Here is an 11114-nt window from a genome sequence, read left to right as displayed (position 1 = left end):
ATTTTGGGGTATTTCTAAATTGATGACCTGTGGGGGCTTTTAAAGTGTCTTTTATTGACTTTTTGGGGTACTGCAGTTTTTCGCCGTTTCACGGTCGCACGCAATCTGTAAACTGGGCATGTTGGGTATCGTTTTACTCGTTGTAACCTCATCTTTTATATTTCATTTAAAAAATGGGTAATTTGTTGTGTTTTGGGGCATTTAATTAAATTTGTCACTAAATTTTGGGGTTTAATAAGGAGTTGCGCTAATATTGCGCAACATAAAAATTTTCAACTACCACCATTTTATTCTATAGGGTCTTGGCATTCAGAAAATATATAATGTTGGGGGGTTTTACGTCATTTTCAGGCCTAAAATGTGGAATATAACATGGGTGCAAAAATTGAAAAAAGGGCCTCAGTCATGAAGGGGTTAAAGGATAAGGGTCTCTTCCAGGTGAGTCAAATTGTATTTTAACATAATAAAATAGTATGTGCATGAGCTTTTTCATTGTTGTAATAGGCAACTACCAAAATACCCAACAGACGCACATTTGGCTCATACATATTAGAAAATACTAGACTCACAGATAGGAAAATAGTGATCTGCTTCCAAAAGGTTATGCACACATTGCCTTATGGAATGGAAAAAAACTCACCTGCTCTGTAATTTCTGAAAGCAGTAAGAGAATATGTGGAAGCCTAGTTCACACAATTTACCTGGGGTATAATATATCCCGTAAAAACTTTCATCTGTTTAAATTCTCCGTTTCGAGCTGAAATCAGAGATACCATAGGTGTGTCCTAGAACTCATCCCAGTTAACTTTGTCAGGTTATGGTAAAAAAGTTAAACATCTAGCTTTCATTTTGGAGAGCTTGGTTTGATTCAAAAGTAATATCTTCTAGAGCCTAATTCAGAATTGTCCCCATTTAACAATAAGGTTTTTGTTAGAGGGCAACATTCAAAAGACCTGAATGTGCTTTGTCCCAAACTTTTAAACTATTTTCAATATCAATGCCAAAATTTCTGCCAGGGTATGCAAACCTTTAGGCACAACTGTATATTTGAAATGGTAAGTAGAATAACTGCACCTTGATGTCAATCTAGCAACCTGCAGAGGCTGGCCTAAAATGTCTGTATTATATAATTGTTTAACTACTTAGAACATTGAAAAAACTAATAAATACACAAAGAAGTAATAGTTGGATTCTGGAATAAGCTTTGCAGACTGCATAGTTTTTTTGAATCCACTAGGTGGAAGATTGGAGCACATTAAAACTGTCATTAGATTAATTGGATGTTAAAGCAGAACTCCAGCATTTTTTTCTTTAACCTTTGCAGTGGGGCTACTCCCGCACTGCAAGGGTTAAGCGCTCGTTTGTGTCTAGTCTAAAAAAAAAAAGTTACTCACCCAAAGCTCCAAGCCGGTCTCTTTTTAGATCGGTCCCTGGAATGTCTCTTCCCCCTCCTCTGCAGAGGTCTAAAGTCCAGTAAATCATCACGTCTATACACTGTGCATTGACATGAGGACGCTGAGGAACGTTCTGCGGAGGAGGAGGGGACAAACTGGAAGGAGTGCTTTAACAGCTGGTCGACTAAGTACTTTGGGTAAGAATATCTTTATTATTTTAGCACCTAGGCACAAAGGAGCACTTAACCCTTGCAGCGCGGGGGGTAGCTCAGCTGCAAGTTCTGCTTCAAACATGCGTTAAAATATGAGAAAATTTAAGCCAAAATCAAATTATCTAAAGTGATTCGATTACATTTGAATTAGGTTTGGTAAATATTTTCCCCAAATCACTTACACAAATGTATGGGGGGGCTATAGCATCTAGTGAAGCCCTCACAACGCCGGGCCTCTTATTACTAACCTCTCAGCTGTTTGGCTTTGCAGTTGCTGGCACATAATGCGTTCTCGTAGCAGCATCCACCCATCTGCCCTCGCCCATTGTTTTCTTTGTCGTGTTGTATAAGAGGGGATATTCATCTAACTATCAGCTGGAGGGACAACTTTAATCTTGGGTTATTCATTTGTTTATATTTGTGTGGTTATCCTAGCTTTATGGCTGGGCCTGTGTATTTATACATTTGCATGTTTTGTTTTAAAGAAAAAAAAATTTGTTTTGGGTAATAAACACCAGAGCCTTTTCTGCCACTATGCTGTGTCTGTCTTTATTTATTCTTCCATTCTTGTCAGTTTTATTTCTAAGGTTTCAGCATCGCATGGGAAACTACATTTTTTGCAGACAAAATTCTGTTTTCATCATTCCACATACTAACTATGTAAGGAGTTTGCTTCTAGGTAAACTTCAGCACCACCTTCAGTTCAGAAGTAAAATTGTAGCAGAGAAGAGACAGGATACAAAGGACAACAAGATAAAACCTCTGGACATATGCAAGTCTGAGAAGTTCTCAGAACACTGAGGAATTGGAAAAGTGCCTTGAGAAATCAAACTATAGCATAGTGTAAGAGAAAAGAGCCGCTGAAAATGAAATAGAAGTGGAATGCATTGAGAGGAAAGATAGATAGATTATACTCTAGGCTACACACACATATACAGAAATGTAACATATTGCAGCTAACCATTCCCTAAATGTGTTGGCTGCATTGTAGGGATGTCCCGATACCGATGCTAGCATCGCAATACGGCCCGATACAGGGCATTTTGACAAGTACTTGTACTTGTCAAAATGCCCCAATACATAGCGACGTAGCTTGCACTATGTTTTTTTTTTCCTTACTTACCTCGCCGAGCGTCGTGTCACTGCTGCTCTGGTGGGCTGGCTTATCATTACTTATCATTGCTTATCATTCCAGGTGCTCAGAACATTTTTTACTCAATATGGTCCAAATGGTTATCTTTTCGCCCTGCTGGGATGCCTACTTGTCATTCTCGCTGAATGCTGCCAGCCCTCACCTCACTCCTCCTTCATGGTTGCCATACAACCTTGTTTGCCTTTGTAGAGGCTACATCAACACCCTTTCCCTTTTTATTCTCATTTGATTAAGCATAAAGAGATATGTATATCCCTGTGGTAGGGGTTAACTACTTTTTACTTCTTGTTCTTATTTCTTTTTTGTATATTTCTGTATTCCCATGGTTTTGTATGTTTTTGCTTTTTACATACGTTTTTTCTACATGCTTAAAAACCAAAACAAATTAATAAATACTATCTGATTTAAAAAAAAAAGGAAAAAATGCTGTCAAATTAGACATTGGAAGGCATATTTATACTTGGTCAATGTCATATTGCCCATTTTCTAAATGTACACCTTGTAATACAATAGGAAGGTGGTTTCCACAATTTCATAAATTTGTGCAAAGGATTTACTGTCCCTGCCTTTTCTCGCAAGTTAAAGCATGCCTAATGTCAAACTATTTTTCCATTTGGGGTAGAATATAGAATGGTCAGAACTTAGATATTTTCCCTTCTGTGTGCCTTTCTTGTACAGACAAAGTGAGAGAAAATATGTTTTGGTTTTAGATGCATTAGCAAAAGCAGCACATTTCTTTTAGTTCACCTTAGATGGGCATATAAGCACCCAACAAATTAGGCAAGGCGCACTTGGTTTAGCTACCAGATGGATGATTCCCACATTAAAAACATGTATTCAACTTGACTGACTGGGCATTTGGACTGTTTAACAGCAAGGTTTGTAAGCCAGACAATTCTATTCTAACATGCCTTTTTAAAAAAATAATAAAACGAAATATTTTAAAAATAAGCAAACCATAAATGTAATAGCAGCACATGGATAACTTACTTTAGGTAGAAATCAATAATTACATCATTCAAAAATTCTCCTTCATTTAGGCAATGCAGATCCTCGTTTGTGACTGAGATCCCACCTTTTGCAGGAGGCGGAGGATACACAATCAATCTAAAAAGAAACAAAAAGTAAAAGGTATAAGCTTGAGTAGTCGTTTACCATTGGAGTGGGGCTAAAAAAAGTTATACTCATCCAATCCTAGGAGCCAGCTGGCTCTTAGACCGCCCACTGGAGCCTCTCTCCCTGTCCGCTGCAGCAGTCTAAGGTCCCATAAATCATCACATTCTATACACAATGTGAGGACACCGAGGACCGTTTCCATGCAGCAGCGTAGGTGGAGAGATGCTTCAGTGACTGGAGAGGCAGGCAGTCAGCTCCGAGGATCGGGTGCGTTTACCTTTTGCTATTTTATCACTTAGACAAAAACAAGCACTTAAAGTGACAAAGTCAAACTTTTTTTTCCCCCCTCCCCAATCCTGCTGTAGAGACTTACCTTAAATTATGCCTCTTAATCCGATCATCATCTTCTTTACTGTCCTTTTCAGCTGTCCTTCCAGGGCTGACTCCTCTGTCCTCCTCTTGTCTCATGTCCCACGGAGTCTGTGCGGGTGCACGCTGATCCATATACTTACCTTGTGTCTCTACTCGTCTCCGGGCCGAACATCTGAACTGCAAATGCGCCCGCCCCAAGATCCTATGCGGCAGCCCAAGACACTTCAGATGTTTGGACGGGAGCGCGCGGGGAAGACACAGGTAAGTTTAAACCCTTTTTCCCAGCCGGCCGTAGTAAAAAAAAAAAAAACGGCCGGCCGGAAGCTTCCTGGATGTAACAGGCCGTGTATATATGGCCTGTTAGCCCTGCCCACTCGTGCGCACCATGCGCGAGTGGGAAATACACAAAATTTTAACAGATTTTTTAAATAAAAACAGGCAGCGATGCCTGCTAACATACAAGCGATCCGCCGGCTATGGAGACGGCGGATCGCTTGTATAAGCTGCCGGCCCGTGTCCCCCCACCTCTCTCCGCGGCCCCCCTCCCATTGTCATGCTGGTCCCGGGCTCCGCTGTGCCTGGTGCGAGCCCGGGACCAGCATAGTGCCCCTCTGACAGGGGATCAGAGGGAGGTCGGTACACGATCTCCCTCCGGTCCTCTCTCCGGTGTCAGAATACGGACCTGTCACATCTTTTGCTATCACATAGGGGGTTCCTTAGGCCCTTATGTGATAAAGTGAAGTGGGAAAAAAAAAAAAAAAAATGAAAGTTTCACCCCCAAAAAATGTAAAGTTACACATAAAAAAAGAATTACATTTTTTTTTTTTTAAAGTCCCCACCCATACATACGCGCATGCAAACATGCGTCAGGCGCGCACACCTGCGAAACCGACGATTGCGGCCATTACGCCGCACATGTTACATATCACCGCGAACGTCACAGTGAGAGCAATAATTTTAGAGCCATCAATCACTGATAACACTAAACTGTTGCTGTGAAAGCTTTTAAAGCGTCGCCTATGGTGAATTTTGGATATGGTTTTTTTGCGATTTCGCGGGTGCGAATTTTTAAGCTTGACATGTTTGGTGTCTATTTACCCGACGTGACCCCGACTTTTATATTTTACCAAAAAATTGGGTAATAATAACTGTTTCCCAACATAATGTAAAAAAAACTTTTTTCCCCCCAAAATTTTCAGTAATTTTTCCTAAATATAGTAAAAAAATAAAAACCCCAGTGGTGATTAAACACCATCAAAAGAAAACTCTATCTGTCCCCAAAGAAATGGTATAAAAGTCATATCAGTACAGCGTTGCGTGACGGAATAAATGTCAAAGTACTGCAGCGCTGAACACTGAAAAATGGCCTGGCCAGGAAGGGGGTCTAAACACCTGTAAAGAATGTTTTGCTACATAATAGACAGTAATATCTCCTGTCAACACAAATCACTATCTGCCATGTTTTACGCAACAGACTGCCAACTACAGTCAACACGACCCACTGCTTGCCATGTTTTTACTCTGTGCCACACACATTCTTCATGTTTCTATAAGCCAACTTCTAGGAATACCCAATTCTTCCTAATAAGGTGAGTACATACTTTTCAATGGGACCAACAAAGACATTGTGTGTGTCGCCAGCCTCATCTTCATCAAAATACTGCAAATGAGTTGTAGAATTGCGCAGCTTCATTCGAGTTTCTGAAACCACCTGTGTTACAAGTACAGAACTGTCAGTGTTGTGCTAAAAATTGCAGAATTTTAAAAACCCAAATGGCTTTTATTAACTGTCTACACACAAGGTAGTAATGCACATTAAAAACACTTCCAAAATAAAGCACCGTAATAAAAAAAACATTTACATTTCTTGCTACTTGGTCCGTAGAGGGTGAATTGCACGGCAGAGCTTCTTCCGAGTGTTTTGTAAAGGCTACGAGTCTTCGGTTAGCTTCCTCAAACACAATTTTTGAGAAAAAATTTGGGATGGAATTTTTTACTCCAATTTCCATTAAAATCTTTTCGAAAAAAGCATTTTCTTCCATTGTCAGGGCCTTTTCAAGGATTAGGACGATAAATTGTTCTTCCACATCTGGTAAAGAAACAAAGGAATGGCTTGAAAAACACTGGACACCTGCTCAAAAAAGACTGAGCCCTTTGGACTTCCTCCATTACATTTACACATATTGTACCTCATATAGAAATCATTTATCCAGAAACACACAAACAAAATAAATAACACACACACACCGCTGCCATTCAGTAATGTCCTATATAAAATCTAGCCAAAATATTGTAAAGTCATTGTACATGAACACATCAAATTTAAAGCTGAACCAAGCTAGCTAAATAAAACGTTATATATATACTGGAATGGATATGCTGGAGAAAGTGCTGATTCTTTTTAACCAGTTCAGTGATGTAGCCATCCTTCCTACACAGCACAACCACACATTCATCCTCCACTGCATAAGTACAGCCTGGTCATGCACACCCAAGCCTGCTGACTGGACAATAAAAACCACAGACAGTGGGTGCTTACATCTAATTATTCCCTCAACAAAATCCCACTGCAGTTTTAAAAAATAAAATAAAAAAGGTGATTGTCCAACCAGGTTGTAAATGTAAAAAAATACTACAATATATATCCCACATTTACAAAATAATAATGCATTTGTAGCTGTATCGAGGCTTAAAAGAACAACCAGCATACTGATTATGTCATGCCCAATCCTCATATGCCAACATGTCCGGTTCTGTACAGGGAATTACAGAAAGCTGATAAACAAGTCAAATGAAGATGTTTACACCAGCTGCTTAAAAATGGTTTTTAATAAAGAACTGCATGACTTTTTTTTCTATTGGCCTGGGGTTCAGCTTTAAATGTTAATCATTTCATTATAATAGTAAAGTAACACTAAACTCAGGAGTTAAACCTTCAAAATACATTCAAGTATCCTAACTATTAACAGAAATGTATCTTATTTGTGTATTACTCAGCTGTAGATTCTCCAATCATCTCTGATTTGTATTTCTGTCTGTGTTGCTGCTGGAGGGTGATCCTTACTTTCTGCCAGGTGAAATGTTGTCAGCAGGGCAGAAATTGGTTTGTGTGGACATACACTAACTCCCAGGCAGTTTGAGAGGGGGAAAAAAGGTCATAAGTTACGTGCATGTCTGGACAGCTTTCTTTGTGTAAAATGTGCCAGGGTATCCTGTATGAGTTGTCCGATATGAATCTGACAGCTCAGTGTTATCCTTTCTTACTTGAAAGCAAGCATAGGCAGATCCAACTGAGGCTTATGTAACCCCTACCTTTTCTGATCTCTAACTGCCTGTAAGTGGACTAGGCATGTGTGACTTGAATCTTTTTAAAGTTGAGCCTCACATTGCATCTACCTTTCTTGTGTTGATTTTTCAGGCGATCACCTTATTTTTTCGTCTCGGAGAGGTGAGAGATACATTGCATTATCTTATCTCATAACCTGGTACACAGCAGCATTCCTCAAGCCAAGAACCCAGGACTTGAGAGGCATGTGATGGACTACAATCTCCTGTTTAGTTTACTAATATGTACCGAGATTGTAGTCCAACATGGGAGCGAGCTTGTAGTGGTAAAGTAGCCACTGCTCCAAGCTCACTCCCATGATGGACTACAGCGGTTACCAGTCATTAATGAATGCCTCAGTATTGACGCATTTATTAATGAAATAGTTAAGCTTTTGTAACAGCTTCTTTCTTTCATTAATGAAAGAAAGAAGCCGTTACATACAAATACCGGATCGCTAAATAGCAATCCCGTATTTGACAATTGAAAATAGCAGAGAGGTAGCAGAGTGAGTCACCTTTCTGCTATTCGTTTTGACAGCTCCATAGACTGGTCCAATGTTTACAAAGCTGTGCAATATATTTCAGGCACAGGAATATTACTATTTATCGACTTGCCTGAAATGTATCACTTCTGATCGTCTGGGCACATCAGAAACCTTTAGGGCTTGTTCACACCGAAAGCGTGTGCGTTCCAGAGCGGTAGCTGCTGGTACGCACCACAATCGCTGAGAAACTCCCCCTTGCGTTTTGGGGCGGGAGGGGGGCGTGGCGATGCATTGTATTCAATGGCATCGCTTGTCGTCCCCCCTGCCCGCAGTGCGATCGAACGCATGGCAAAACTTTGCCAGTGTTCCGTTCCACTGCAAACTCAAAAAATAGGGCAAGCTTCTCAGCGATCAAAGTGCGTTCCAGCAGCTACCGCTCTGGAACGCTACTACAATTATTATAAAAACAAATTCTAAAAAATATAAAAAGTGAGGCGTTAGGTACACGTTTGATATAATTATATAGCCCTATCTTTCCTCTAAAAAACAATATATAATATGTGTGGGTACATTTAGTAAGAAAGTATATTACAGCCGTGGAAGAATCACACAGCAAAAAGCGTGTCAGTAATTTGCGAACAGAAACTGAAAACAAGCTGTCATGAAGGGGTTAATACAAATTAGTAAACTAAACGCGAGATTGTAGTCCATCACAGGAGTGAGCTTGGAGTGGTGGCTACTTTACAACACACACAGGGACCATGGAGAACAAAAGTAGCCACCCTCCAGAAGGAAGGACAGTGCCAGCACCAATTCAGAGATGATTTGAGGATCTACAGCTGAGTGATACACAAATAAGCTACATTTTTTGTTAACAGGAAAGGTTCTGGAATGTATTTTTTAAGAGTTACCTCCTGAGGTTTAGGTCTCGTTCACACCTAGGCGTATTGCATATGCGCGTCTGTGGCGCGACCGTCGTGCGTTTTTTTAACCGCGATTCGCGGTAAAAAAGTCACGCGACAAACGCACGTTTCCGAAGGCTACTTGGCTGTATCCCAATGGAAACGCGCAACAAAACAGCCCAAAGTAGTACATGTACCTTTTCAGGCGTGGGCCGTTTTGTAGCGTGTTAGGGACGGGCGGAAATACGCCAAGGTGGGAATACAATGGGATTCATATTTTTGAGCGTTTTGTAGAGCGTTCGTCGAGCGTAGAACGCGCTACAAAACGTTCAGGTGTGAACAAGGGCTAAGTGTCATTTTGAATTTTGACATTCCACCAGTCTCTGATGGCATCAAATGTTCTGACGAGATTTTTTTTTTTTTTATTTATGAATGTTTATACGAAAATCTACCAGTCTATGGCCAGCTTAGGTCCGATATTTCTGAACGTCTTATATATTACTATTTTGACTGAATTTTCTAGAGAGAACATTTACTTTTCACAACCACATGACAATATAAAATGTCCTAACTCTATGGCAGGTGGCAGTATACATTTTGGCATTTTACCAACAGTATTGCCTGGTTACAGCTAGCCAACTGTCCTTTCCCAACCTCATTTTAAGCTTATTGTAGAAACTTACTTGAAGACTTGGAATCATACCATCCTACAATATTCTTCAGTCTGCTCATCTTAAACTGCGACCGCAGTTTCTGACAATAGGAGGCGGTACTCTGGAAAAACATCACTGAAAGTTTTCGTACACTGCACCATTCGCACTTTATTAGCTCCGATGTATTCAATAATAATTCCAGCTGACCATCTTCAGAATCTTCAGGTGCTGCAAAAAGTCAAAACTATGCATTATTTGTATTAATGTTAAAACAGATTTAAGAGTTTACTTGGACAAATGCAACTGTATAAAGTTACACACACCATTCAAATAGGAATATTTATGAAAATATATCTGAAATAAAAAAAAGTCATAGAAGGGAATTTATCAAAACTGGAGCAGGACAGAATCTGGAGCAGTTGCCCATTGTAACCAATCAGCTCCTCTCTCTCATTTTCAAAGCTTAACTGAACAAACTGAAGTGAAAAACCGATTGGTTGCCATGAGCAACTGCTCCATATTCTCTGTACCAGTTTTGATAACTTTGTCCCCACAGCGTAGAGCTGCGTTTGCCATATATGTATACCCCTCTGCTCAAAAAGACATTAGAATGGTGTCTATTAGACTTTTTAACTAGTCATGGACTTTTGGTGTGTCAGTTGAAGCAACTTTGCGAGTCAAAAAATAAAATAAAAATGTATATATTTCTATTTATCCCCTAATTACACTTACTTAACCCTAAACAGCCCTAATTAAAGAAGAACTATGAGGCGAGTGCTTTTCACTCACCTCATAGTTCTAGCTGACTTGTGGCAATGAGACTGTCACAGTTCGGCTCAGTAGATCGGGAGGTGAGCGAACACATACCGGCGTTCTCTCACCTCTCGATCCTGACACGGCTCTCTGCCGTGACAGGGGAGGGGCTGGTTTCCCCCCTCCCCGCTCCGATAGCACATAATTGTCGGGATCCGCTTCAGCTGCGGCATCTCAGTATACCGCAAGCAGCAGCTCGCGGTATAGTGCGCCGTCTCAGTATACCACGAGCTACATCTCGCGGTATACTGAGCCTAGGGTGACGGGAGGACACTAGTTTGTGTCCTCCCGTTACCCTAAGGAGAACTATGGGGAATAGCCTTATCCCCATAGTTCTCCTTTAACTCCTTCCTGCCCTTCTCTCCTTGGCCTTTATTTTGCTGCTGATAATTCTTATTTCTCTTTTTGTTACCATTAATATTAAAACTTTTTTTAACTTTATTTATTTTGTAACGCTATTGAAAAAAAAACAAAAAACATTTTTTTATTTTGTCAAAAATACTTCCATGCTTAGAAATATATTTTCTTTAATGCACTTTTTATCCAAAGCAACATTAGTTAATTAAAAACGGTCATTTGATTAGTAGACTATATACATACTTGTAGGCTCTCTCTCTAGCATGCAACTCTTCAGCTGACAGATATATATATCTCTCTCTCTCTCTCTCTCTCTCTCTCTCTCTCTCT

At 40.1% G+C, this 11114-nt stretch overlaps 1 protein-coding gene across 1 annotated transcript in view; it reads right to left on the bottom strand.

The window, feature by feature from the left end:
* The window catches only part of SENP6 (SUMO1/sentrin specific peptidase 6), an 86100-nt gene that overhangs the window by 29838 nt on the left and 45148 nt on the right, over positions 1-11114 (bottom strand). The window contains exons 13-16 of the mRNA XM_018558916.1: positions 9645-9842; positions 6110-6336; positions 5849-5958; positions 3750-3866 (exon numbers count right to left, since the gene is read on the bottom strand). Coding sequence (XP_018414418.1) covers positions 3750-3866; positions 5849-5958; positions 6110-6336; positions 9645-9842 — 652 coding nt within the window. The remainder of the gene's footprint in view (positions 1-3749; positions 3867-5848; positions 5959-6109; positions 6337-9644; positions 9843-11114) is intronic.

The sequence above is a fragment of the Nanorana parkeri genome, unplaced genomic scaffold, assembly GCF_000935625.1.
Source record: "Nanorana parkeri isolate BGI_ZX_2015 unplaced genomic scaffold, ASM93562v1 scaffold368, whole genome shotgun sequence".
In the NCBI taxonomy this organism is placed as follows: Eukaryota; Metazoa; Chordata; class Amphibia; order Anura; family Dicroglossidae; genus Nanorana; species Nanorana parkeri.
Note: the sequence above shows the minus strand (reverse complement) of the source record. Positions and strands in the feature narration are given on the sequence as shown.